The 25,571-nt window shown below is 40.3% G+C and overlaps 2 protein-coding genes across 4 annotated transcripts; one reads left to right on the forward strand and one right to left on the reverse strand.

The window, feature by feature from the left end:
• Nucleotides 1-639: 639 nt before the first annotated feature.
• Nucleotides 640-10,783, forward strand: ttc38 (tetratricopeptide repeat domain 38). Of its 3 annotated transcripts, XM_029522716.1 has the most exons (16): nucleotides 640-737; nucleotides 1,192-1,269; nucleotides 1,399-1,480; nucleotides 2,609-2,780; nucleotides 3,841-4,014; nucleotides 4,728-4,803; nucleotides 5,177-5,296; nucleotides 5,479-5,538; nucleotides 5,767-5,805; nucleotides 6,230-6,311; nucleotides 6,796-6,961; nucleotides 8,246-8,405; nucleotides 8,801-8,874; nucleotides 9,194-9,451; nucleotides 9,953-10,053; nucleotides 10,375-10,782. In XM_029522716.1, the coding sequence occupies exons 1-14, from the start codon at nucleotides 708-710 to the stop codon at nucleotides 9,279-9,281; spliced, it is 1,401 nt and encodes a 466-aa protein (XP_029378576.1). In that variant the 5' UTR covers nucleotides 640-707; the 3' UTR covers nucleotides 9,282-9,451; nucleotides 9,953-10,053; nucleotides 10,375-10,782. The 3 variants fall into 3 exon arrangements, with proteins under 3 accessions (XP_029378576.1, XP_029378575.1, XP_029378574.1); XM_029522715.1 differs by having other exon boundaries at nucleotides 9,194-10,053; nucleotides 10,338-10,783; XM_029522714.1 differs by having other exon boundaries at nucleotides 9,194-10,053.
• On the reverse strand, nucleotides 9,509-24,174 carry tspan33b (tetraspanin 33b). The gene is made up of 8 exons (XM_029522717.1): nucleotides 24,073-24,174; nucleotides 17,434-17,491; nucleotides 16,782-16,909; nucleotides 16,533-16,607; nucleotides 13,465-13,560; nucleotides 13,021-13,149; nucleotides 11,273-11,434; nucleotides 9,509-10,008 (listed from the first exon to the last, which is right to left on the reverse strand). The coding sequence occupies exons 1-8, from the start codon at nucleotides 24,166-24,168 to the stop codon at nucleotides 9,940-9,942; spliced, it is 813 nt and encodes a 270-aa protein (XP_029378577.1). The 5' UTR covers nucleotides 24,169-24,174; the 3' UTR covers nucleotides 9,509-9,939.
• Nucleotides 24,175-25,571: the final 1,397 nt, after the last annotated feature.

Genomic DNA, 25,571 nt, shown 5'->3' on the forward strand with positions numbered 1-25,571 from the left:
TCATTAGCCTGTCGATAATCAAATGTTCATGTTTCAGATGAAACCTTTTACATTGTAACATTTATCATGTTTTAAAGAAATGACTGCAAAGGAATAAATGTTATTTTGAAAATTATTGTCTTTTAGAATGAATTGTGTGTGTGTGTGTGTGTGTGTGTGTGTATGTATATATATATATATATACCCTCAAAAAGTGTTAAATTTAGCTCAGTGGGAGTTTTACTTAACTCCCGACTTTTTGCTGTGTAAACAGAGTAGGTTACAGTGGGACATGATTCCCTATATTTCCCACAGGATAAATAAATTAGCTATTTATTTGTCTTGTCTGTCTGTGTATATATTTATTTATTTATCTACTTGTTTATAGCGCCGATTAAAGGAATAGTAATTTACAAAATAAAATGCCGAAGGGAAACATTGATATTTCCACAGTGTCTCTTATTTTCCACTCTCACTTTACAGCCCACAGACATTATTTTAAAAAGTAACAACAAAAAAATTAACGTACAGGTAAAAGAGTTTATCGCGGTCCATAAATCAAATTTACAGTTTGTTTTTTTTTTTTTTTTTTTTTTTTTTTTTTGGGGGGGGGGGGTTCCATGCACTTATTTTGAAACACCTCCACACTCCTCCTCTCTGCTTCCTGTCAGCGCTCCGGCTGTTTGCGGGGTCGAAAGTTGAAGGAAAGTTAAATCTACCGCTGAAAGATGTCAGCCGCCGGGCTAAGGGACTGTCAGGTCAGTGCTGCACCACCAGCAGGAAACGTCTTTCACTTAAACTGCACAAATACTGACATTTTCAGGTGGCGGCCAGGACTGCTGGAGTTATCAGGAACGGACCGGCGGTGAAAATATGGCGATGGAGGAAATAAATTTGTCAGACAGTTTGTTCCAAATAATGATGAGCTGTGAGCTGCAGCAGCCTTAAACGTGTTAAGATGAGACTGCGGGAAAATAAATGTTTTTTGTAATTAAATGTTTAATGCAGCTATGCGGTTTAACTCGGATGTTACAAATGACCATTTAATGAGTTGACCTTTAACCTCTCCAGTGGGTGCGAACATGAACAGGTGTGTGAATGTATGTATACGTTCTTATACTGTAAAAAAAAAATAAATTACAGTTGTCACAGTGACCTGGTCAGAACTTATTTGTGTTATTTCAGTCATTTAGTTTCTTCTGTCTGTCACAGGCATGGAGGGATGAAGGTCTTCAGCTGTCCACCAGCAGTAATGAGGCTTGCAAACTATACGATGCTTTAATCACTCAGGTAGCCTGAACCATCCTCACACACACTGCACACACCATGTTACCTGTAGATTTTTTTTTTATTATTTTTAATCCGTCCTTTAAAACAATATTTACAATTACAAATATTTAAATTTTGTTTGGCTGCTAGTATGTGAAATGGAGGAATGATGAAACCTTGGGAGGATTTGAAGGATGCATTTCTGCTATGCAGGCTGCTGACCCTAATTTTGGTAAGTAATCAGCAAGTCAAAAGTTATTCTCATATTTCATTTAATTAAGTCACTTTTCATTTATAGAGCACCAAATAAAGTTACCTGGAAACACTTTTCATGTGGCACCAGCGGCAAGTTAGAACTTCCTTTTTAGGGGCAGAGGTTTATGTATATACAAAGTTCAGGTAATATATATATATATATATATATATAATGATCTTGGTAATTACGGCAAATCCTTTAAAGTGGACCGCCACCAGGATTATGGTTCAGTCTTTTGTATGCTTGTCATTCAATGGAATGACACTGGAAATTTCAAGTCAAACCACGTGCCGTCAAAATAAAAGGCTTTGCGGTTGGTATATGGCTTTTATTGATGTTAACTTGTATGTAAGTTTTTGTTGACACTGCAAGATAAGATGACCTTGGATACTTAACTAGCTGTCATTATCTGTGACTGTGTGCTGTCGTTTATTCAAAGGGAACATTGATCTTTTGCCTATGAGGAAGCAGAGGTTGCTAAGTACCTTTTATCAAATTGTGCAATTTTATGGGATGTTTTAAGCTTGAAGTCCCCTCAAGCATTTTAAATATTTGGTTTTAACATTTACTGTTCTGTATCAAGTATGCATCAGGAAAATTTTAAATCTTGAGATTTTACATCAATTACATGAATATCAATTGTAAAGAAATAGATGTATCCAAACTGAACGTGAAAACACACTCCTCTTTGCTAGTGTCTTTGTCTCATACATTTGGATAAAAAAAAACAATAATTTGCTTAGTGTTGATTTTGTTTAAGGTGCTATATGCAAGTTTTTGCTGTCTTGGCATAGCTGAAGTTGGCTTGGCAGCCAGCTGTCCTTGTATCATCTTGAAGTACTACTTGTTGATAAGTTGTTGCTGTGGCATTAGTCTGCCCATAGTCAAATGTGGGAGGATAAAGAAATACCACTGACCAATCATAACCTTTTACATTGTCAACACAACTATTGCAGAAGTTGTTACATTTAACGCTTATGTGTGGAATGGATAGATGCACTGTGGGAATAGGAGCTTTTCATGGTAACTCCATCTTTGGTTTTTTCTTTTTCTTTTTAACATGAGCAGAAATTGAGGGATTTATTTTTTCCCCATCTCCTGCAGTTATGGGGCATGTGATCAGCACAGGGCTGGAGCTGGGGGCAACGACAAGCTCCACTCGGCTGAATGAGCAACTGGCCTTTGCAGTGAAGCGAACAGTGGAGCTGGCCAACAGCCAGGACATCACTCCAAGAGAGAGGCTCCATGTCAAGGCTATGGAGCTCTTCTCCCATGGGTAAGATACAGTGCCAGATTGCTGATGGAAATTCTGTGAAAATGGGATGAATAAGAATTTTATCCCAAGATATCATTCTGAGATACAGCTTCGTGCCCATGTTAGCACATAAAACTGTCCTCTATATCACAAAATATTTACAAGAATATGCACTTTTGTTCCTTGTAACAGGCCAACATATCCTGTAGGGTAATTCATACTCTGATTGTACAGTACGTCTTAAATTACAAAGATGATGTTATCATTTTTGAAATTATTACTCCATACTCCCTCACTTGATGGCTAGGATATTTCTAAATGGCATAAAACACCCTGCTTTAAATAACAAACTGAAAGTTGTTGTTTTATGCATTTAATTGGCCCCCCCCCAAAAAAAAAAAAAAAAAAAATCACTAATGGATATTAAGTATTAAGCTTCTCAAAATATAGTCCTCTGCATTTACTGCTTCGTTATTTCTTACTGTAGATGCAGTGGATTACATATGAGTACTATAGTTAGTGAAATAGTTTCAAGGAAGATTGTTTATTATAAAAACAAAAGTCCATTTTGCAAACTGTTCAAGAATCTGTCCAAATGTTAGTTTGGTGGTGTTTTCAGTGTCAACATCCTGCCTGAGAGAAATTTGTTTCCTTCCATGCCAGAGGAAATAAGCTGCTTCTGAAAAAATAAAACAATTATGAGGCAGTATTCATTCATCAGCTCTCAAGTTTCTCTTTGTCTTCATCTGACTGTATACTGTCAGATGTTTTCCATTACTTGTGATCCACAGAATTCATCTAAATTGTGTGCCAAAGAGTCTTTGTAATTTTCTAGCTTAGTCTGGCAAGTAATATTTGATTTGTATCAGTGGTATCTTATTTCCCCGCAGAATACAAGGATATATGGTAATACCAAGAAGGCATTTTGTTTCTCAATATTGTTTTTGAAGGGTACTTATGATTTTCAAGGGCCTCTAGTTCCTTCCATTCATCCTGACATGTAATCACATCTTTCTTATTCTCATGGTACATTTCTTCTGTTGTCCTGTTCTGTGGTACTGAAGACTGATTTTTCTCTTAGAAACTTCCCCAAGGCCTGTGAGGTATGGGAGGACATTCTGGTTGATCACCCCACTGATTTGTTGGCCCTCAAGTTTGCCCATGATGGGTATTTCTACATGGGAGCCCAAATTCCGATGAGGGACTCTGTGGCCAGGGTGCTGCCTCATTGGAAACCACATATGCCGTTATCCAGGTAAAAAAGAAAATCATTGTGTATATCTTCAAAATCATATACAATCATACTCAGTGAGCTCTATGTATTGACCCCCTCCCCCCAAAAAAAACAAACAAAAAAAAAAAAAAACGAGGAAAATAAGAAGAATATCAAAAGCTCAATACAGGACATGAATTTGTCAATAATATACTTGTCAGTGCAAAGGTGTGGAAATGATTAGAGTAATTCAAGAGAAGTCAGTTCAGTGCAGTTAGTAACTGAAGATTTGTGATGTCTTTTCTGGGTGACAACTAAAAGTGACTAGATTGTTGTTTTCTCCCGAATCCTTTCTTTGACCACAAATATTCTGTTTACACACGGGTCTAAGCAACAAAATAAATTTCTTAACCATTTACTATAACTATTAACTATTAAGAAATAACTATTTCTTAAATATTTAGTGTTGATATTCAAGTCTGACATCAATGGCGTCTTCGACTTAAACAATACCACAGTAACAATAAAAGCCCCAACAGAGCCAGAAAGTTCAGCATGACAGAAAGTCGGTGAAGGCACATAAAAGTAAACAACAATCTAATGTTCGTGTTGATGATTTTTAGATAAAATAATCATATGACCTTCATTTTTCACCTTTAACTGTCATTGTTAGTGTTGGAGGCATGTACATAAAAGCAGTCTGTGCGTTCACCATCTTAGAGAAACTAATACATTTTTGGTACATTTGTACTCAGTTATCTAAAAGGACTGTATTCCTTTGGTCTCCTGGAGACCCGCTTCTATGACAAGGCAGAGAAAGTAGCCATGGAGGTGAGATTTTTTTATTTATTTTTTTTCCCCCCCTCTGTTGCTGTCGGCAGTCATTGTTTGGGTTTGGTGGTCTTGGCTGTGTGTGCTTGTGCTGATTCATTCAATTCAGCAAATAATTTGTGGTTGAAGACCAATGATGATCAGCTGATTCAAACCTCAGTCGCTTCTCTGCTGAATGCTTAATGCTTTAAAAGCAGCTCTGTGTACATGAGGGCTACTTGAAAAAGGAAAATCACAAACAAGCAAAAGATAACTCCAGAGTTAAGAATGGCAGTATTTTTGAATTTGTCTTTTTCTCCGGTATAACTGTTTTGTGTTTTCTTCAATCTGTAAACCTTCTATTTGACTCAGACTGTTGAATTGTGTTGTGCAGGGTCTCGCTCTGACCCCCGATGATGCTTGGTCTGTCCATTCTATAGCCCATGTTTATGAGATGAAGGCAGAGGTGGACAAAGGCTTGAAGTTCATGCAGGGTAGAGAAAAAGACTGGCAGGTACAATATCTCCTGAATGTTTTTTTTGTGTGTGTGTGTGTGTGTGTGTTGTTTTGTTTTTGTTTTTTGTTTTTTGTTTGTTTTTTTTTTTCAGGAATCACCTCTCACTCTGTAGTGTGACAAATTACAAACTGAAAGAGCCCCAAGGAAAAACATTTGAAATATGTTTTGTTAAATTTCAGGTATCTGATATCCTGGCCAGTCATAACTATTGGCACTGGGCTCTGTACTTCATTGAGAAGGTAAAGAATATAATGAGTTTTCTCAGTCAAGCGAATAATTGGCAGCAGGAGTGTTTGGGGAACATGTATTTATGATATCCTTTCCCCTCGCTAATTTGAATCTGGAGTTGAGCATATTGGGAGATTAATTTGTGTTTGCATCTGTGCAACAGAATCTATCTATCTCGCTTATCTCTCAAGTCTGAAGTTCAAATTTGTCTTTCTCTCCACACTATTCCTCTTCTACAGGGGCAATACGAAGCAGCTCTGCAAATATACGATTCTCAGGTGGGTTTGTGTTGAGAGTTGCCATGAAAATGTCAATGGCATATCTGCGTGAGTACACTCTATGTTCTTTCAAACGTCATGCATGTACCAGTACACTGGGGATGCAAACTAAAAGCAATGCATTGTGTTTATTGTGTGTCATGGGGTCGAGTTTGAGAAAGTGAAGTAAGAGTGAGTCAAATTCAGTCTGCAGAGAGTTTCAGAGACATTTTGAAAGTGGAGCTGTCCAATGTTCTGGACCTTTACAAGAACATTTCATAATGTTACTGAGCGCTGCAATGATGATAACAACTGGCGTTCTTACATTGAGTTAGCTGACATTCATGAATGTTTCATTTGAGAAGTGCCATTGTATGGCAATAGGCATATATTTTAGGCTTCAGTGTTCAAGGTGAAGATTTGAAATGAGTCCTGTTTCCCAAAGGTATTCAGACGTGTTAAAGTCACAGGATCCATGTTGGACACTGTAGATGCCAGTTCAATGCTCTACAGACTGGAAATGGAGGGTAAGATGTTTACAAATTTGAAAAGCTAATTTCTCTGTTTGTCTGTCGCTTGGTTTCTCAGACATTACTGATCAATCTTTGAATAGAAATCAGATAATAATTTGTGTCATTGTCACTAATATTTCTCAATATTTCTATATGGCATAAAACTGGCTGATGTAGACGCTGAAAGATTTCTGTTAGGTGAAGGGCAACCACATGTAATTTAAGATTGTATGGTTTTAAGTGAAATTGCTGATGAGGTGAGATAATCCCAGTTATCATACATCACTTATCTGAAATGTGTAAAGCATGTAATTAGCAGAACCTCTGACCACATTTTTTCACGCCATTCAAAGTAAAGCAGAGCTTTAAAAGGGTCATGACATTTTAAACAGCAACAGTTTTTTGTTTTTTTTTTGTTTTGTTTTGTTTTTTTCTGTCTCTCCTTACAATTTTACATCTGTGAAGCAATACGTGTGTTTTATGTTGGTGAATGTTTCAGGTGTGTGTGTGAAGGATCGTTGGCGGGAGATGCTCCAGGTAACACAACCTCACACAGACGATCACGTGACCTTGTTTAACGACCTTCACTTCCTCATGGTGTCGCTGGGAAATAAAGGGAATGGGACTTCTCAGCGTCTGCTTGAGGGCCTCCAGGAGTTGGCTAAGTTAGTTCTGCACCATCACACTTCCCTTCACTGCACACCTCAACACTCTCCCAGCCTTACATAAGAGCCACTCAGGCCTTATGTAAAACGGAGAGAGACAAGGCAGAGCGTAGGATGGCAAGATACAAAGTGAATGCAGTAATAGCAAATTTAAAGCTGAAGCCCATCTCGGAGACCAGGGTCCTCCCTCTGTAGCAGATGTGGCACCAGCAGTTGCTGCCTCTGTGGAGTTTTTGTGGTTATAATGTGTTCTGGCATCCTGACCGTGGACAGCCTGTGCTCTCGCGTTTTGTCCGGCACACAACCCACAGACAAGCTGCCATTTAAAACCAGTCCTTGAAATTCTCATGTTTTTCTCTGTTACATAATGTAACTTAAGTCACCGAAGTTGAGGAATGATGCACCTTCAGGGAAAAAGCAGCTCTTGTACTCAATCCTTAAGTAAGAAACTTTTTTTTTGGGGGGGGGGCTCTGCTCTACTTTGAATCATCAGGGAAACAGCAGACATGTTCAAGCTTTCCATGCATTTAATCCCATCACTCTCATATGCTGTGTCACTTTTATTACCTTGGTTAGGAAGGATTGCATGCAGTTTTACATAATCCATATTTTGTCATAATGTCATTTTCTGGTCAGAGGCAGTGACTTTAAGCATTAACTAATCCAAGAAGCCTCACAACAGTATGGAATCTGTGGCCTTACAGTGAAGGGAATTCTACTCAGATATTCATGCTTTTCACAGTTCAGTAGAGTAATGCTCTAATACCCTTGTCAGTCTGTCGAAATAAACTAATCCGGAGGTTTTTCTCTAGATTTTATTGATTTTCATGATGTGGAACTGTTTTTTGAAATAAGAGAGTACAGATTGGCACCATTCATATCAGTCATATTAGTAAATTTCATATCCAGTTGACGGGAAACTTGTGTTTGACCTTTGAAGGTGAGCTACTACATTTTGTCCTTCATTGTCTGAGCTGAGTGCTCTGAAGTCTGAGTGAATAATTGGAAACATATTTAAATATAACCAGAATGCAAATATTTTCAGACACATGATCCTTAGAGGATATTTACTAAGCCGAAATGAAATTGTCCTGTTATTTTCTATAAAAGTGAAGCAAATGTAACCTTTTATCTATTCCATCTTGCTGAAACTGTTTGGTTAGTTTTATAAAGATGGAGGGATCACATTTTTACAAATGAATTATTTCACGAAAAGTCTTATTTCAGCACTAGTTTCTAAACTTGCACCAATAAATGTCTTTTCTTAACCACTTTTTTCTGTAGGGAGCCAGGAGACAATCAGCAACATCAGATGGCTGCAACTCTTGGTGTACCGATGTGTAAGGCCATGATTGAGTATGATCAAGGCAATTACAGTAGAGCTGTGGACCTCCTGTACCCGTTACGCTACGACATGGTGGGCATAGGTGGCAGTGATGCTCAGGTAAGGGACAAAGAAGTGTGACAACCTTGAAACAAACAAACAAACAAACAAAAAAAAAAACACCCAAATCAAGACTGCATGCAATTGTAGATGTCTATGTACATTTGAAAAGCTTTGGCTTTACGTTCTTTGGATGTCAAGAATGCTCTACATAACAACACTTCAGTCTCTCTACATACAACATGCAGTGGTAATGTAGAACACAGTACACCAATGCATAAATAATAAATTCCTGTGATGGATGTTGATGGAGATTTTGTCCTCAATGCTCAGAAAACCATTCCCATAGGTGCAACAGTTTACATACAGCCTAAGAGGAAAGGGTAGAAATATTTTACATAAGGTGTTGGAAAAGTCTTGTGCTTATGAATGGGTATGTCCACTGTTGTTTCTAGAGGGATGTCTTCAATCAACTGCTTATTCATGCAGCAATGAAATCGGACAGCAAGCGCCATCATAAACTGGGAAGGTAATGCACAGTCCCAATGTACAGTGCTTCAGTCTGTACATCCATCTACTGAGAGAGTACAGGAGATAAAAGTGGAAGATCTGGCACTATTTGTACCACTGCTGTATAGTTGAGGTTGCTGGGCTCTTGACTATTCTTAAACTGCTGGGGTTTCCATGTGCAGAACACAAGCTTTATACGCCCATTATATAACCAACATTTCATGTCTGTACACCATGTTGCACTTTCATTATTGATCAGGTCAGGCGCGCGGCTTGTAATTTCTGGGAGAATTTGTTCATCTTTATGCACCATCTTGTGTTCTGCTCAATTCCACCAGATGTCTTCTGGTAGAACGCGATGCTGCAAGGCCCAACTCACCTCTGACTGATCGTCTGATGCAGAGAGCCCTGGCTCTTCACGACTAGAATGGTCCTGAAGGTCATGCAAAAATAACCAAAGCAACATTATAATCTTATCTTAAGGCTTTAGGAGACTCCTTTACCAGCCTCAAAGACCTTTGGATTGGAGTCACAACAGTTTTAACACTTTGACCCATTCTTCAGTATACTACTACAGAGCTGCCCTGTTAAACTTTGTAAGTGAACTAATTTGCACATATTTCAATATTATGAGATAATATTAACTGCAGGTTGTTAATTTGCATGCTAACTTGCTTTAAAGTATTATTGATAAGTAGATGCTTTAGTTTATTCTTTTAGCAATGCAGACACCTAAGCAGTGTAGATGTGATTTTCTCCTGAATTTTATTTGCGAATGCCACATTTAAATATAAATACTTTTCTCAGATAAAATCTTATTGTCTATCAACAAAAAAAACAATATCAAAACCAATAAATATACACATGGCACTTTCCATGTGAATGAATGTTTGAGTTACAGCACAAAGTGGAGTGTTGCTTGTCGGCAACAGCACATTAAGAATAAAAAATATATTCAAACATTGCAGCAGTACAGTAGCAGTAAAAAAAAAATAAATAAAGATGTCCTTGCATGTGTCAGATGAGCTGAGCGGAGTACTGTAAGTTCTTTTCTTCTCTTCTCTTCCCCTGTGTCGACCAACTCTCAAAACACTGAGGTAATCTCATCTTTGATCTGAGAGATCAGGATCTGGGACAGCACAATCCCTGCAATCTAGAGGACAGCAGCAGCCACTTTAGATTACAGAAAAGGCTCCAGGTAATTGTACAGCCTGTGCCTCGAAAGGGTGTCACAGGACACATTGACACAGAGAGGAGATGTCTAGAGTACGTTGCTCTGATGCTGGCAGTGAGAACGCACTTTTGGCAGCAAACAGCTTTTAACTGAACTTCTTAATAATTAACAGTTTGATTCAAATGTGTCTTGTTAGGCAGCCAAATCTAGTAATGGTGTTTAGCAAGGCAGAGAAAGACAAAGAAAGAACTTCATCAGATTAACTGCACGTCAGAGCAACTGGAATACTAATGCAATTGTTTTGACAGGAGCCATGGGTAATTCAGATGCTTCCCCCCTCAACAGAATCTTTAGGGACCCAATCAGGCGGATATGAGAGCGAAATGGATCAAGCTGAAGATTCAGCGACAAAGCTTCAAGTTGTGTCAGAATGCATTGTGGCAGCACCTGAACCATTTTGATAAACAAGTTCACTGATTATGAAGACAGCTGTCTATAGTTGTTAATGTGATTTTGTGGCCAATCTAATATATTGACTTGGTTATCAGCATTGCCTAATGCTTCGGGATATGGCGTGCTTTGTGCAGCTGTGTCCTGTGAACTGGAGGGAAATGACAGTACCCTCCTGTCTTAAGACACGTGATCTAACATTATCACACAGATTTCTACTTTGGTTACACAGTAAACTATACTTTCAATCTAGAACAGAGCAATAAATGAATAATGTTTAGTTAAAATTTAATTCTGCCTTCGTGCCTTGTTATTGCTGTCTAGGTATAAAGCTCTCCATTTTAAATCAGCTCGATCCCAGTGGCCTCACTCTAACCCTACTCTGTACGTTTATTCGATTCCTTCTCCTTTTTGAACCAAGATATGTTTATCTTGAGTGAGACAAGCTGAACTTGTGCAAGTTGTTGGAATCTCACAAAGGGAAGTTTAAGTTTGTAAGGCTTAATGAAAGGTGCAGGGTCCTGATTGATGAAGATCTGCTCAGACTACTTCACAGCCACACCGGCTGCACCATGCAAGCCTGCTTTTGGCCATCAATGGTAAAAAATCTCTCGTACAGTATCTCCAGTTCATGCTATTGACTGTGTGTCTGTCTGTCTGTCTAAGAGAGTGAGAATATTGAGGACAAGGTTAGAATCACCTCTACACTGAATTGTCTGAGATTATCAATGGCAAAGCAGCGTTGCCAGCTCCTGCACAACCTGCATTAAGTGAGTGGGTTGAAGGCAGTTACCTGAGGCAAGGCCAGTCCCAGTGCGAGAGCCCCCACCAGCAACAGATGCGAGTCGATCCACATCACCGCCCTGTCTGCGCAGCCTACTGGGTAGATCGACTTGTTTGCCTCCAGGTAGTTCTGGGTTTGAACCCCAAAACCACACATAGTGTTAATCACTGTCTGCAACAAAGAGACAGATGATGTGAGAGGTTTGCAATGACCTTGACTACCGCATACTGCTGCACTTTCAGAGGAGGCTCTCAGGCTGCTGTTGCACAGACATTAGCTGATAGTTTGTAGAAGCCAACTACAGAGACAGGGAATTAAAGAGGGGAAATGAGAGTGCTACAACTTCGTCCCTTTGATGTGACGAGGAAGACTATTGAAGTCCTCCATGGGGGAATGCAGTAGCAGGCTATCGACAGCAGGTTGCAGCACTGTTTCAAGTCCAATAGTGTTTGCCGTAATTAATAGATTTTTTTTCCAACTGTAAAAGAAGACTGCTGTGATGTTTTCCATGTAGCATGATGTATAATCAATGTTAGAGTGATGGCTCTACAGTCGCTCTCATTCAGTCTGGTGACTTTTTACAGACTAGGAGTTGTCAGTGGTGGTTTCCAAGCTGTGCTGCTGTGTGACTGCACACAGGGTATACAGGCACTTTGTATTTTGTGAGTGGGATTGTTACTCATGCATACACGAGTACACTATTTACATATAAACTGTAAGCGTGTGTCCTTATCTGCACACATTTCATATTTTATGGATGTGTTGGCAGCTGCGCGTGTATGTGTTGACTGTGGGAAGACAAAATAACATAAAACTTTCATGAAAGAACACTTGAATTTTGGAGCACATGGTCAGTTGTCTCTCTAATTGAGTATGATATGCATCAGTGGGCAGAACAGCAGAGGTTTTTTGAATAGCTGAAAAAGTTTGAAGAAGTTTTCAACATTTCAGAAGTTTCGGCTCGAACTAACATCCTGTGACACTCTTATGTCAAACATCTTTTCCAAAGCTGTTATTGAAGAGCACCTGTCTCGTATTGTAGGGTCCGCAATAGATTTGGGGAATTTCTAAGCCAAGTTCAACTCTCTGTGTGGCACAGCAAAGTATTCTGGGGAAAAAGGCCAATGCCACCAGGGGCTAGCATTGCCACAGAAATGGCCAACAACGCTAATTCAGTAGTCGTGTCAAAAATAACATCCACATGAATGCCAGGGGGAAGCAAAGGTTACAGAGAGCATCACAGCCCATCATTTATCCAACAAGGTGGATACAAAACACACTGCACATCACAGGCAAGCCCATGCCAGAGTTGTTCAAATTTTCTCGTTTGCCCATTCTTCCTGCTTTCAACACACCACTTAAAGAACACTTTGTTCACTACTGTGTAATATATATTAACTTGACAGGTTCCGTTGTAGCTAATTAGTGTACATCTGCAGGCCTCCTTCATTTTATGGGAGAAACATCACTCATGCCCCTATTACTTTTCCTGGATGTAGGCATAGCCGCTCGACAAGTTTGCCTGGCCTTGTTTTGACGTGTTAAATAGACGACACTTTGTGCCCAACTTTGCAGAAACATCTACAGCTTTTTACAGAGTGCACTTTCAATTTTGGGCTTTGTGTTAAACGACAATCAGTTTTTATAGCTCCAAACAAACCTTAAAGTTTAAGTTGCTGGACAGCTGATTAGTGTTTTTTTATTTTATCTTTATTTATTTTATTTTTTTTAACAAAGAAGAAGAAAAAAGGACACACCTCTCCAGGAACAGGAGTGCAGCAGGAGAAAGGTACAGCACAGCGCTCAGAGCTGGGGTTTGTGTGTGTACAATTAAAGTACAGGTTCCAAGACCAGTCGGTATAGTTGTTCCACCCACAACACTGGAACTGAAGGAAAGAACACAGGACAAGTATACATTTGGAAACATGGTCTTTGTATTGTGCATCCTGCCAGTCTGCAAGTTGGCCAATATGTACAGATGGAAGCCAAATGTCACACGTGGAGTCTCACAGTGCAGGAACTGGATGTTTACATGCAGCCTCTCATGTGGAAAACCACTATCAAGCACAAAAATAATAAACAAAGTCATAACCGCTCCAGTCAGTGGCTGTGGTTTCATGGTTTAGTCCCCGATTTGAAGACTTGTGACTAGAACAGACACAAACACGCTAAGTGAAAAATAAAAACAAACACAAACACACCTCTTTCTGGATATAATCCATGAGGTTCTGCAGATCCAGGTCATCCCTGTAGTGCACAATGGCTTTCTTCACAAACCTTTCCAAAGCATCCCGAGTCTACAGGGGGGAAAGAAAATTGGAGTGTTAAATAACTTTAATACAGGCCTCCATATAAACCTTTCTGAAGTAATGAAACGCCAAGATTTAATAATGTAATTAAAATGGCCAGAGGTTAAACTTATCTACAAATGTTTTTCAGAAGGTTGCTAAGGGGCTCAGTTTCATGGTGAAACCTCTCAGGTTTTGTGGCTCCTGTTAATTGTTTGGGCTGCATCTATGGAGAGCTGCAAAGTGAAAATTAAAAATCCAATGATAATGTATTCTTTCAAATTAAAACAAATATTAATAATATTACTAAAAATAAATGATGCATGTGATGGCTGCAGGATTGGGGAATATTGAAATCCTGAATAATTAAACCATTCATGCCTTTTAGGGTCAATCACAGGAAATATGGGTATGCCTAAGATTTCACCAGCATTATATAATTGCTTGAACTTTCCCATTTATGATTTTAATGTGGTAATTTTCTCTAGATCGACTCAATCTGAATAAGTAAAACCCAAATGTTCTATAAATGCAATACATTTGTTTGATTAAATAATTTGTAAAGAGACTTCCAGACGAAACAGTTAATCGAGACATTAAAACAATGTCCTTAACTCTGTTAATTCAGTTCATCATACTGTCTCTTTTTTCAGGGTATTATGAGACCTTACTTTGTTAACATTTAGATTTTCTATAGCCCCATATAAACACACATTTGAAAATGTAGTTTATGCAAATCTCCATCCCCTAGAAATTCTGAAAACAGAGAGGGCCATAGTTATACAGAGTTCACATGTAAAATATGCTAATAGGAGTGTTGTATGCTAATAAGCTGCTGAACTTTAAAATTTCATTAACTTGAAATTAACTTCTGTTAGTGTCTTGCTGAAGGCTTTCTGAATTGTTCGTATAACAGCCCATGTTAGAACAGGTTGTGATAAATGCTGTGAGCTGCGGCAAAGAAAAAGCCCAAATTTTTTATCGTGAAGTAGTTTTACAAAATTCTGTTTGGATTTTTCCAGCATTCCCCCGGCCCACACCCCTCCCTCCATTTCTGTCTCCATGTGTTACAGTATGCTCCTGGGCCTCTCAGGGGGGCCCCCCCAAGAAACACACCTCCCGATGTCATTAGCGGCAATGTCTCCTTCAAGGGATCTGTTGAAATGGAACATTTGGTTCCACTTTGAAGTGCCGAAGCATTTGAATCATTTAGTGAGGGAGGATGCTGGGAGGGTTGTTAAATTGCTCTGTTTAGCAGCAGGCAGTCCGAACGCCTGACAGAGAACACAAGGGAGAGGAGAGGTATCATCAGGCACCAGACACTTCACCAGACACCAATGTCAGAGGACGTCGCCACCACTGGGTGCTGTGTTTTAATCCTCGACGGAGTCCTAATGGGATGTTACTGTAGACGATAAGTGGATGCTAGAAGGAGGATCCTTACAATCCCGCAGAGCCTCAAAACAGTCGACCACGTGATATTCACAGCTCAGCTATTTATTATGTAGCCACTGCCCGGGTCACCCAGACACAGTCACTTCTAATCAATGCCTCAAAGTACAAGCATGATATATTTATTTATTCTTTTTCTTTGAACTCATTTTATTTACTACATACTTCTAAAGTATGTTTTTCATTGCTTTTTTGGAACTAAAATATAATTCTGTTTAGTTTCTTCACGGTATCCTGTATCTTATGGCAGATATTTATTCTGCAAAAATCCTCATGTATGTTTTTCTTTGGAGGTGAAAGTCTAAAATGCGATGGGCAAAAGCATAAAAGTTGAACCAGAGGGTCCGTGTTTAAACTATTTTAGATCTTAGCAATGAACAGTTTGGGTTAGAATTTGCCATCGTTTTCTCCACCAAAGATGTTGACTGGAAGGATTGTTTGAGAACTGTCTCAGAATCTCATAATTCTGGCAATGAAGTAGATTTAAGTATTTTAGAGTGAAGTCACTGTAAACAACTGTGTGGGTGGAGCAAATAAAAACAGTTTCTTTCTTCCGAAAGAAACATGAGACGATGTAACTTGAATTAACCAGAAGGGCATGTTAGTATCTGCCAACAGACCCCCTGTCTTCAACACCTTCAGCTTTCGGTTCACTGGCTCCCTAACCTGTAGAGAGCGAGTGCCTCTGTGCTTCTTATCTGTGCGTCTTCACAAATGTGCAAAAGTGCTGCAGTCCGAGCAAAGGCCAACCAGCTGCAGCATCCCATCCTGCAATCAAGATACCAGGTTTGCACGTGCCATCCTGATTCTATGACCAGCGCTCGATGCACTCTGCAGGTTTCAGTTGTTTTATTTCCCCTACCTTTTCTAGTCCTTGTCTTTTGTCCTCTCACATACCATCCTTTTATTCATTCCCCTCACGGTCCTCCCTGATTCACCTCCACCTTGTCTGGTCAAGCCTTTTGTTCTTGCCTCTGCCCTATTGCTCTTCTTGGATCCCCGCCCCACTCAATCCTCTTGAATCTCATTCTGAACCTTCTACCGCAGCCCCTAAATGCCCCTTCCCAGCTTTAGTTTTCAGCTCACAGCTTCCCTGGTCAAGCTACCTCCTAACCTGCAATCCATCTTTCCTCTGTAAACTGAAATAAATGTTTTGTTTTGTTTTTTTTTTAATACTACATCTGTCTCTTCACCTGTTCTCCTGCCCCACAACAAGAGAGCTTGGAGGTAATACACAGACACTGATTCTCTTGTGTGCATGCTGTGTGGCTCACACATTGACAGACATTCCCCTTGTGAGCACAGAAAGCACATCTGTGAGTTCAGATGCCATGCCTCATTACGCTTTATACACTGTAGTTTACAAATGCACAGACAGTCTGAAAAATATGAAAAATCAGTGGAGCCTGGGTGTTGCCGGTGTCACTGCAGAGGACTGCAGACACCAAATGTAACCTGAAAGTACCATATATTTATGTTATAAAATATCTGAGGTATAGCAGACAAAGTTGTCAGTAAAGTGGAATCACCTGATCTGAGTAGAAGAAGCCCAGAATCGCTATGGCCAGTTGGGTCAGGAAGACCAGCGTCAGGCTGAAGGAGAACTGCAGACAAAAAAGTAGACAAGTAGACAGTTTGACTCACAGAGAATTGAAAATGTTCAGATTTTTTTATGCTTGCAATGTCAGACTTGACTGCTGATTAAATAATATTTGAGCTATCAAACGACAAGTGAAACACAGCACCAGGGTTAGTAAAGTGTCTGTTATTTCTATTACTGTCTTGAGGAGGCGAATGTTCTCTCTGAGGGCTCCGATGCAGCCGCAGAACGTAATGAAGAACATGACCACCCCCACCACAATTAGGATGACAGCTGGGTCGATCAGGAATGTGTCCCGGACTGTGTCTGCCGGAGAGACGGGAAAATAACAGCTCTGTTTAGATGTCTGTCATCCTCTAGCCTCCTTTCCCTTATTTATTTATTTTGTTCTAATAACAATCTCCTTCCTAGCCTGTATTGAAATGATTTCTTCCCTTGCTCTGTTTTATGCTAGCTTTATTCTTTCCTGTAAAATATCAATGAGGTAGTGTGGATTATGCAGCATGCAGAGTCCTTTAGTGGGATGAGCCCAAATTAATCCTTTATTGGTGTCTTCCTATTGTATATTACCAAAATAAATGTGAAAGGATTTACACAAGGTGAACTAAGGATAAAGTTAAAGCATGCCGTGCTGCCACACTGAAAATCACATGCCTGTTGCGGCCGCTTAGCTGGCGAACAAATACAAAAGGCCAAATGTCAGTGGGAATGCAAATCTGGATGCAATATCATGAAACCAAATGCACAGAAATATCTAATGGTCGGGAGAGAACTGTGGAAAGGTATCTTTGTATGTGCCTATATGTTGAAGAAGTCTGTTATTTATTTACCTGTAGCTTTTTGGACTCTGGCATACACACCAATTGCAACAATAAGCAAGGAGAAAACCTGGAGAAAGAGATAAAGAAAAAGAAAAGGGGAAAAAAGATTTGACTGACATTTTCCCTTTCAGATGGATCTCACTGACCTTTAGTTGTTAAGTTCGATGAGATGAAGGATGAGATACAGCAAAAAAAAAAAAAAAAAAAAAATAGTTAGACCTTCTGAAAAAAGTGTTTGTGCCAGTCTTTTTTATCTTGAATTTAACAAAAAGGATAAACCATTAATACATCTTCCATTAGTAATTTGTGGGAAGCAGGGGGGTGATGTGTAGAGGATAAAGATTTTCAGACAAAGGACACCTCTCTGCCTGCAGCTGTTGTGCTGTTACTGAGTTTGCTTGACATGTTTTATCTTTGCCGAGCTGTGTTTCTCTCCTGATGAGGCCTCTGTGAAGTTTTGATTTCTCTGCGTAATATCGGTTTACCTGGATAAAACCCCACTGAGTAATCCTGCATGACCTCAGGTGGTCTGCAGTGGGGTGGCCGAGAAAGCTCACCGCACTGCAAACACCACAAAATAGAGGAAGCAAAAAAGCCACATTGCTAAAAAATAAATAAATAAAACAAAATCTGTGCTGCAATGAAAAAAAAGAAGCTAATGAGAAAACTCATGACAACAGCGGATGCACGAAATTTCGATATTTTATAGAAACAGAGCACAACACATCATACTCCAAAAAGCCACGGCCACCGGAGGGGAAAACAATTGTTGGCAGTTTTAAAAAAACACCGTCCTGTTATCTTAAAACATGGCTGTTTTAACACATTAGCTCTGCCGGAGAAAAAACTGTACAATGAAAAACTCACATATGTGGGCCTTTCTCATTGCCTTCACTTTCATGGAGAAATGATCCCACTGATATTTACAGCTACCTGATGGTAACATCATCATTGTATAAGTTAGGCTACATCCACACTATTACATCATCTTTTTAAAAATAGCTTTTTATAACCCAAACTTCTCAAATCTGCCCCACTTTATGGGCTTAAAACATAGTTGGTGGATGTACGATAGCCTTTGTTAGCTTCAGCTCCTACAGTTAGCCTTGCCAATTCAACAACCTTAACTTAGACTTTAAAATAAGTAATGTGCATAGCCTTATCTTTTTATTAGCTTCATAAAATTCAACATTACACCCCTTATTTTACAAAACCTTCTAATAAAAGCTTGGCATGAGCAGAGTATCCAGTGAGGGCTAATTGCTTGTGATTTATCTTCACAACACTGAGAAAAACAGTTTTTTTTTTAAGTGGATGGGTCCAAGTTGTGTACCACCATAAACCGACTGACTCTTCAAGGCTGAGCCAGCTGAACACAGCGACAATATGTTTGCTACTGTGTGTCAGCATCCCAGAGTTTTCCAGTTCTTCCCGACCGACGACGGCGCCTGTCGTCTTCCTGCCTGTGTCCACTTCTCTCAATGTTAAAAAAAAAATAACATAGGAACAGTTTTTTCTTAAAAAATGTCCGAAAAAAAAAAAGCTAAAAGCGGAAGTGACGTAGGCAGAGGGAGAGCCGTGAACCCGGGAAAATGGGAAAACAATGGATCCCGAGCTCAGTTCGGACACAGAAGAAAAGTTCAGTGTGTAACATTACACATGTGGCAGATAACTACGAGCCACAGAGAGCAGGGAGAGAGTCAATGGTCAGAGGAGAGCCAGGCAGGTGCTGTTAGCTTATGTAATGTTGTGTTCACATCAGAAGATTGCGCAGACTACCATCATGTCCGACAACAGCAAAATTATCAATGGCCATCTATCACAGGCAGGAGTACTGATACTTACAAATAATCAAAATTAATGATCTTGATGGGCAGCACGGTGGAGCAGTGGTTAGCGCTGTCACCCCACAATAAGAAGGTCCTTTCTGTGGGTTTCCTCCCACCATCCAAAGACGTGTGATGGACCGGCGACCTGTCCAGGGTGTACCTCACCCCCTCCCCCACCCGATTGGCTCCAGCGGTCTGCGACCCGGAAACGGATAAAGCGGTTGAAGATGAATGAATGAATGAATGAATGATCTTGATGAAGTGTTGTAATACAGCATCTGTATAGCGCTGTGCTACTGCAGCGGGAGAGGAACACTTTGGGGATCCACATTTTGTGGTGCTTCTGTGGGAAATGTGCGGCCACGACCACAGCCGAGGAGCGCCCGTGCTGCAGGGAGGTCAATGCCCGCTGGGCCTGAGTGGACAATGTCGGCTCCAGGCTCCAAGTGCAGGGCTGTCTGAATCCCTCCGTGCTTCAGATAGTCTGCATGGACCTCTGCAGGCCAGCAGACAGGGCAGAATTAATTCATTCTTCTTCTCCTTAGTTATTTTACTATATTTTTACTGTCTTTATTACTTAGATGTTCTATTTTCCATATATGAATAAAGTGTATAATAATGCTGAATGTTCAGCAGATGTTCAGCCGAGCTGAGGAGGCTGTGTGCACCGAAGGGTCTTGCTTCGGTGTCCCATGTTGAACTCTATCAGATCGGTCTAAAGGGTCATTTCTCGTAGCTGGTGCAGCCGTGAAGTTCCGTCTCTTCAGCTGCACAAAACGCACCCAGGCACGGAGGATAGTGGCATTTATTCCCGTTAACCCTAACCCTGTGGACCCGACGTCCTGACAGGATGGAGTGCGTGCAACCTCCACAAACACAATAATTTACCGTGATAATGATAAATGAATGCAACACAACAGCACTGAAAACACGCCGACTCCGACTGATACCTACCTACCTATTTACATCAAGGATATAAGATTAAACTGTTTTGGGAAAGTATTCCCTGCCAGTTACACAGCAACTATCCAGCATTTTGGTAAAAATTAAGCCAAAACTAGTAAAAACAAATTAGCTAGCGGGCAGTGGACAGGTAAAGGAAGTAGCATTTTTTGGGGCATTAATGTGCTCTGTCTATTGGTTAAACGCACGCCAAAAATTGTCAAACAAAAAATTAAGAATTAAAAGACACACAAAAAGCTGCATGGACCCACAGCATAACTCCGACGTGAAGTCAGCCATTTTGATTTGAAATGTGGATTTTCGACCCCATTTCCCCGCGTCGTACTTCAACGCGCTCCTCCTACAGATCCAAACAATTTCACACTTCCTCAGGAGTTCAAGATGACAAGTTAACACTGAGTCTGACTCCGCGCGCCCCCTGCTGGACACCAGAAGTCCTTCTCCAGAACCAGGCAACCTGCCTTCACCACAACTCCTCCTGTTGTTTTAATCCAAATGACTTCACTTTCACTCTCCATCAACGTTGATGACGGAAAGCTATCAAAATCTTTTCCTATTATTATTCCAATTCCTTCCTATATTGATGCTTATAACTCCCACATGTATGACTTCCAAAATTCACTCACCTGCTGCAGTTCCCAACCAATTTCATCTTCATCTGCACATAAATGCACATCCAAAAATGACTCGCTGCAATGCTGCCACCCTGAAAATCAAGAATGCCAAGCTTCTTTCTCCACATCGAAGTGGACGACTGAAAACTGGAGAGAAAACCTACGTATGCTCCTTATATTTATTATGATAAATAAAAATTTCAATTGAACACACGACCCTACCTGATCAGTTTGGAACCTGTGTCTTTTCAGAAAAACATACCAGAGTTCTGAATATTTTCTGCACTGAGTTGTTGACTTACTGTGACCTCTCCTTCACGGACGGTTAATTTAGGTCAGCTTAACATTGCAGGGAGTGCTCCTCTCTCCGAAGGCTAAAACGGCTCCAATGGGCACCATGATTAACATGTTTTGTCATGTTTGTATAAAAACCTAACATTCACTGAAAAGCATTTTCCTTGTGTTTAGATTCCTCAGTCAGGCAAAAATTTCATATTTAGTCTATAAAGTGGTATTAATTCATTTTCATTACTTCATTTTTTTATTAGGAGTTTACAAGAAAAGCAGAAAAGCAGAAAAGCTTTTTTGATCACAGTCAGCTTTCCTCATTGGCTATTTATGAATGCCTTCTGTTGGATTTATTCTATTTTCCACTGTGGATAAACTTGTTACTGTTGCTTGGTGCTCTGAACAGAATGAATTTGTCAGTTGGGACGGTGATCAGATCAGATTTTCTCAGGTGTTGAGTAACTAAAGAACCCGTAACCATGGCAACATCATCGGTATGTCTGTGGTAAACCAAATGGATGTCAGCAGGCGAAACATAACAATACCTTATGTATCGTGGCTGTAATAATCAGGATCGTGCTGAACCTCCAGGATTCTAAACTTTTTTTTCACACGTTTGTTACACAAGTATTGTCTTTTTCTTTTTCTTCCAATACAATTGACCTTAATTGAGACACCATTACCAGCCTATCCACTTGAGTTTTGCAACAATTTCACACCTAAAGGTGGGCGGCAAAGAATTACTATTCCTCTTTCATTTTTTTCTGCAGGAAAAACAGAAAGGAAGCATCAGAGAGGAGCAGGAGGTGGTGCGTGGGTGTGTGAGCTGTACAAGGATGTAGATCTGTCTGACATGTGTGCTGCTGCTACTACAGTGTACAATGTCAAATGCCGATCACAAAAGAGAAATCAGCAGCCACCACTGTGCCATAGATGAAGGGAAGAATACTTGCTTTAATGGCCTCGCAACATTCAGGCACGGACGGCCAAGTAAGAAATGGAATTGCATCAAAGTGTATTGTAAAGTCAGTGCACCTTTACAGAAGCTGCACAATGAAACGGTGATGAGGCTTCAAAACAGGCGGACTCCGTTGACACAAATTTCCCTTTTTCCTTTGATTGTTTTTCTCACCTTGAATAACAGTCTGCATGACATGGCTTTCATTTCCACTGCCACAATTCCCTCATTGTCTTGATTGCTAATAGTATGTGTCTGTATGTGCCCCTTTGTGTGTACAGAATGCGTTTTATTTGGCCTGCATAAACATAGATTGGTTTGGTTTCTGGTTAAACAGCTTCTGCTGGACCTCGGGAGGTCATGGGAGTATGTCCATGGCATAATTTGTTATATAATAGATGTAATTTTCAGCAGTTGTCACATCCCATCATTTTTTTTTATGTATTCTGAAGAACCATATTGTTTATTTTCAGTAGTGTTTTGTCACCCACACAAGCAATAATCTGCCTGGCCAAGAAAGTAGCTGACAAAAAAGACAATGATGCACGTTTCACTTGGGATCGCATTGCTTTCAAGAAATTTTTAAAGCACATTTAGGTCTCTCGTTGTTGTTATGTGGGCCCGTTGTGTGGAAGTGTGTGCACTTGCAGTTCCATTTGTCAGTTTGCAGTGTGTGCCGATGTGAATACAGGTGGCAGCGTGCATTTACAACAAGAGGTGCACACACAGAGAATGTATTCCAGCTCTGTTCTCAGGCTTTTCAAAGGGATGGATCAGGTTTCTCCCAGCAGATTGCGTGCAGAGGTTAAAGCCAGCCCAGCTGAGCTGTGTGGACATGGGGACAAAGGCCTGATGGATTAGGGGCCGCAGTGTTCGCTTGTGAGCCCGTGTCTGATAAACAAGTCAACACAGGCTTGGCAGTGTGGCGGCTGGGACTGCAGCTATTGCTGACTGGCTCTAAACCTACTCGGAGTGTGGTACAGTATTTACCACCTGGCTACGGTTGTGTATGGATTGGATGGAGGATGGAGATGTATGAACTAAGGCACGGATGGGATCTGCGAGCTGAGAGCAGTAATGTGACAGAAAAGAAAGACATTGAGTCTTTACTCTGTGTGTGTGTTGGTGAAGTGGCTGATGGAGGAGAACAACCTGATGGATGGTTCAGTGGCTGCATCAAAGTATCTCCCAAAGCTTTATAGTCCTCAGCAGACTGCCAGGTGTCTCCTGGTCCCACAGTCACTCTAACAACCAGCAGTGGAGCATATGTGCGGTTTTTATTCGTAGCGTCTCTTGGACTTTCAGACATATATCCATATATACTAACTATTATTCATTATTAAACTTTATCCAACAGCTATTTTCAATTTTAATTAAAAACAACAACAACAACAACAACAACAAAAAAACAAAAAACTAAACCCAAAACAGTACTGCTGCTCAGTTTAAGGTCTAACTAGGTTATAGCAGATACAGGCCTGGTTTGGAGAAATCAAGAACTCCACATTTAGGCACCAACAACGGCTTTATAATAATAACAGTAAATGGCAGAAAATATAAACAAACATTAAGATACATAACTTCCTACCAGCAGGACTGGGTGTTTTATGCTTCAGCATAATTCAGAACTGAACTGATTTGATAAGAACGTACCTCCCAACATTAACTGCAGTGATTTATGAGCACTGTATGTGTTCATATATAACTGTAGTAAATTCAGAGTAGGTAGCAGCAGAGAAGCTGGTTTCTCCCGCTGCACAGGGCCTTGCTTACTACCTATATTATATTCCCTTATTTATTATTTATAAACTTCTCTCCAACCTTTCTTTTCCTAGCAGATCTGGCTTTTGGAAAGCTACTCCCTGATAGCTGGTGATTTGTATGCTCAGAAATATTACATGGTGTCCCAGAACAGCATTAACAGCTGTATTTTTGTCACAGTGACCTACTGGAAGAAAAAAAAATCATCAATCAAACAGTGCAAATCTGTACTCACCCAAAATAAGAAGCTGAAGAAGAAGAGAAAGTATCTGATCCAGGGATTGACAAAGGAAAATGTCTCAGCTCGGTTTAGATTCAGCTTCCTGTCCATTGTTTGTTGGTGGTCTTACAGTCTGAAATGAAGGTCTACAGCAAGTTTTATTTCAAAACAGTCCCCAGATTTGGCCCCACCCCGCTCACACTCAGCCGCCATGTGAATCTGTGTGGAAGGGTCATATGTACGCTGCTAAAAAAAGGAGGCCTGGTGATGTGATGCTACCCTGCCATGCCGGTAGGGCCCAGAACTCTCTATGTAGGCTGTTGGGTCGGATTACACAAAAAATATCTCTGCTTGACTGCAGCTCAATGGCCTACAAGCTTTGGAGTATTGTCAGCCTGCTGTTGGCTGGTCGACCTTCTGTGCCTTCCACGCTCTTTGTGTCTTTCTAACCCTAACCCTAACTCCTAGAGCCTGTCTTGTTTCAATGTCACTCTTTATTGCTCCCAAAAGCTTGTGTTGACTTCTGAAGACTTGGCTGCAAAGAATGAAACAGAATGACTGCTGACAGAGGCTGGGCAACAGCATCTTTGAGAACTGTTCACTGACGCCGGGCAGCTTCTTCTGCATTTTCTGCTGTGCAGCGTCCATTTGTCTCTGATCAGGGAAACATGGATGAATCACAGAGAAAATAATATCGAGCCACCTCACCTGGAATGAGATTCAGACGCAATACTCCATTAATGATCTATTGGGAAATGGATCCTTTCTCAGTGTTAGCCAAGGGATGATCGGAGGATGCAGAAGAGCCACTGGAACATAAAGTTACCGTTTATAAAGGATTAAGTGTTCACCCTACGTTCAAACACCAGCTTATGAAAGTATAGCACTGTCCTTGGCAGTAAGAGTACCACATGTGAATACTTAACCACAGGCCTTTTCTTTTTTTCAATCACATCAAGTATGTCCTGTGGAGTGATGGAAGGACATAAGCTCCCTTTGGTACGTCTGTTCCTTGCAAGTGGTGGAAGAAGACCTAACGCGGTCGCTCCCTTCGTATCCGTGTATTATTGCTTTGCCTTTTTTTTAAAGATAGTTTAAATTCCACATTTTGGACTCAGGGAAAGATGAGAAGACTGAGGCCACTGTCATGTATGCACATGAAGCTACTGCCAGCAGATGGTTGGCTTAGCTCATAGGTAAAAACTACCAACGGGGGAAATTGTAGAGTAAAGAAGTGGTTTTACGCAGCCAGTACATACTCCATCTTTCCTTTTAATTTCCCAAAGGTCAAACTAATCCTTTGAAAATCCCATATCTTTTTACCTTAAATACATTATGAATTTGAATTGATTTTATTTTAACTACATTTATATAAACATCATAAAATGAAAACCAAGTGTACTTTAGGCAGGAAATTAAAATAGATCTTTAAAGTTAACTGTAGTAATTATGTAGCCTGCACTAGGGTTAGTCTGGCTGTGGTGCAGTTAAGATGATGGCAGTTCTCTCCGGGA

This window comes from Echeneis naucrates, chromosome 16, assembly GCF_900963305.1.
Source record: "Echeneis naucrates chromosome 16, fEcheNa1.1, whole genome shotgun sequence".
Classification (NCBI taxonomy): Eukaryota; Metazoa; Chordata; class Actinopteri; order Carangiformes; family Echeneidae; genus Echeneis; species Echeneis naucrates.

What these genes read in the sequence shown, in the direction of transcription:
- ttc38 (XM_029522715.1), top strand. Translation starts at nt 708, where the DNA reads ATGTCAGCCGCCGGGCTAAGGGACTGTCAG. An exon ending in CTCTGTACTTCATTGAGAAG is followed by an intron (nt 5,539 to 5,766) that starts GTAAAGAATATA and finishes CCTCTTCTACAG; the next exon opens with GGGCAATACGAAGCAGCTCT. An exon ending in GGCCTCCAGGAGTTGGCTAA is followed by an intron (nt 6,962 to 8,245) that starts GTTAGTTCTGCA and finishes TTTTTTCTGTAG; the next exon opens with GGAGCCAGGAGACAATCAGC.
- tspan33b (XM_029522717.1), bottom strand. Translation starts at nt 24,168, where the DNA reads ATGGACAGGAAGCTGAATCTAAACCGAGCTGAGACATTTTCCTTTGTC. An exon ending in TGGATTATATCCAGAAAGAG is followed by an intron (nt 13,150 to 13,464) that starts GTGTGTTTGTGT and finishes TCTTTCCTTCAG; the next exon opens with TTCCAGTGTTGTGGGTGGAA. An exon ending in GCACTCCTGTTCCTGGAGAG is followed by an intron (nt 11,435 to 13,020) that starts GTGTGTCCTTTT and finishes TCTTTGTTGCAG; the next exon opens with ACAGTGATTAACACTATGTG.